The 1,790-nt window shown below is 26.5% G+C and overlaps 1 protein-coding gene across 1 annotated transcript in view; it reads right to left on the reverse strand.

The window, feature by feature from the left end:
* Positions 1–387: 387 nt before the first annotated feature.
* LOC108573020 (sodium-dependent dopamine transporter-like) overlaps positions 388–1,790 on the reverse strand; it is a 20,710-nt gene continuing 19,307 nt past the window's right edge. Inside the window, exon 6 of the mRNA XM_017935377.1 lies at positions 388–495. Coding sequence (XP_017790866.1) covers positions 388–495 — 108 coding nt within the window. The remainder of the gene's footprint in view (positions 496–1,790) is intronic.

Raw genomic sequence — 1,790 nt, forward strand, 5'->3', positions numbered from 1 at the left:
TATTTAACATACAGTGTTCAGAATTATATCAAAATAGTACAATATTCGTGCTATGACCAATACAAAATTATTAGAATATGATTGCCATTTTACTCATATCAATAAAAAATATATATGTACGTATAAATTGATAGAAGCTAACTAATAATAATTATTAAAGAATATACTGTTTATTGTTAGATATTGTAACAATTTTCTGTAAAACTATTTTCTTTTGAATATAAAAAATAATAAAACAAAAATAAAATGAAAATAAATCTGATACTTATGATTCGTCAGTAATTGTTACTAATAAAATTTACTGATACAATTTTAAAAAGAAAATGTGTAATTTTACAATTGTATTTCTTATTTGTTCAATTTGTATAAATTTTATAATTGTATTTCTTACTTGTAAACGTTATTGTGATATTTATTATAACTCGCATAAGCTAGAAGCACCCCAAATCCTGGACCAAGAGAGAAAAACACCTGCGTCGCGGCATCTACCCAGACCTAAACAGAGATTTAGAGTTCATAGTGAAAACCGCTAGATAATGATTTCTATTTTATAATTAAAATTTGAATTTCACATAAGTTTCTAAACGGAAGCAATAAAAGATAACTTTATATCCTTTATTCAGCCTCATTACCCATAAAACATATCATTTATAAATATTATTTCTTATTTGATTTATTTCAATTGTATTATTACTTTGCTATAATATTGTATATGTATGTAATATTACACCAATTCTAATTTCAATTACTTTTTAACTTAATTTTAAACGTGTTGCTTAAAGTTCGTCGAATTATTTTTCAATGATTTTCTATTAATCTCGTCAAACTATTTTGAAAAATAATTATAATTTTTTTTAAGGTAATCGTGACAACGTAATTGTGTATTCTAATTATACATTATTGAATTACTGCAACTGGTAAAAACTAAATTTTAAAAAGAATAGTAATTCTGATGTAATAAATCGATTTGTATAAATTCTTCTTAATATCCAATTTCAAATATGTTTTAAAAAAATATACAACGTGCTCCGCAGACTAGAAAATAAGAAGGAAAGAAGTAAAATGAAAACGTAGAATCAAATTTTTTTCGTTTGAGACTTCATTTACGGAAAAATTGAATTCGAATGAAATTAAATTTCGCCATGAACCACTTCTGTTTGCTCGTTTATAAATATTACTAACTTCATGAACTGTTTGTATCTGTTGAATTGTAACTTGCAAAGAACTATATTCGTGTAAATGTAAGCCACAATCCAAGATACTCGGTTTGCAGATGTTTTACGATTTGAGACACCCTGTATATGCAAGGAGTGGCAAATAACTAGAATCACTTCAACAACTCCATAAATAATGATTTTCGCGAAAATTATTTCATTTATCTCTTGTTTTCTATTTTACAAGGTTAGGTAAACAATTTACCTACAGTACCAGTTGAGCTTCTGTGTATTGATTGGTCTTTGCTTAAAAATCGTCTGAATATTGCACTGCCTAATATATTTAAATGTACGCGATTTTCGTAATAAAAAATAGTAATTTCCATTTGCAAGACTGAAGAGGGCACTGAAATTTTGAAGGACACAAGTGATGAAATAACCGAATAGCGCTTTATGTAGCTCCTTTCGAATCTTGTAGCATACACCTAAATCAATTTTCACTACAATTCTTATTTACGGAGTTATAGGAGTGATTCCAGTTACGTAGTTCCCCTTGAATACTCACAATATATTAATAAAATCGATATTTATAACGAATGATCATTACATTGCTATTGTGTTTAGCTTAAATTCACT

Source organism: Habropoda laboriosa, unplaced genomic scaffold (assembly GCF_001263275.1).
Source record: "Habropoda laboriosa isolate 0110345459 unplaced genomic scaffold, ASM126327v1 scaffold89, whole genome shotgun sequence".
NCBI classification, from domain to species: Eukaryota; Metazoa; Arthropoda; class Insecta; order Hymenoptera; family Apidae; genus Habropoda; species Habropoda laboriosa.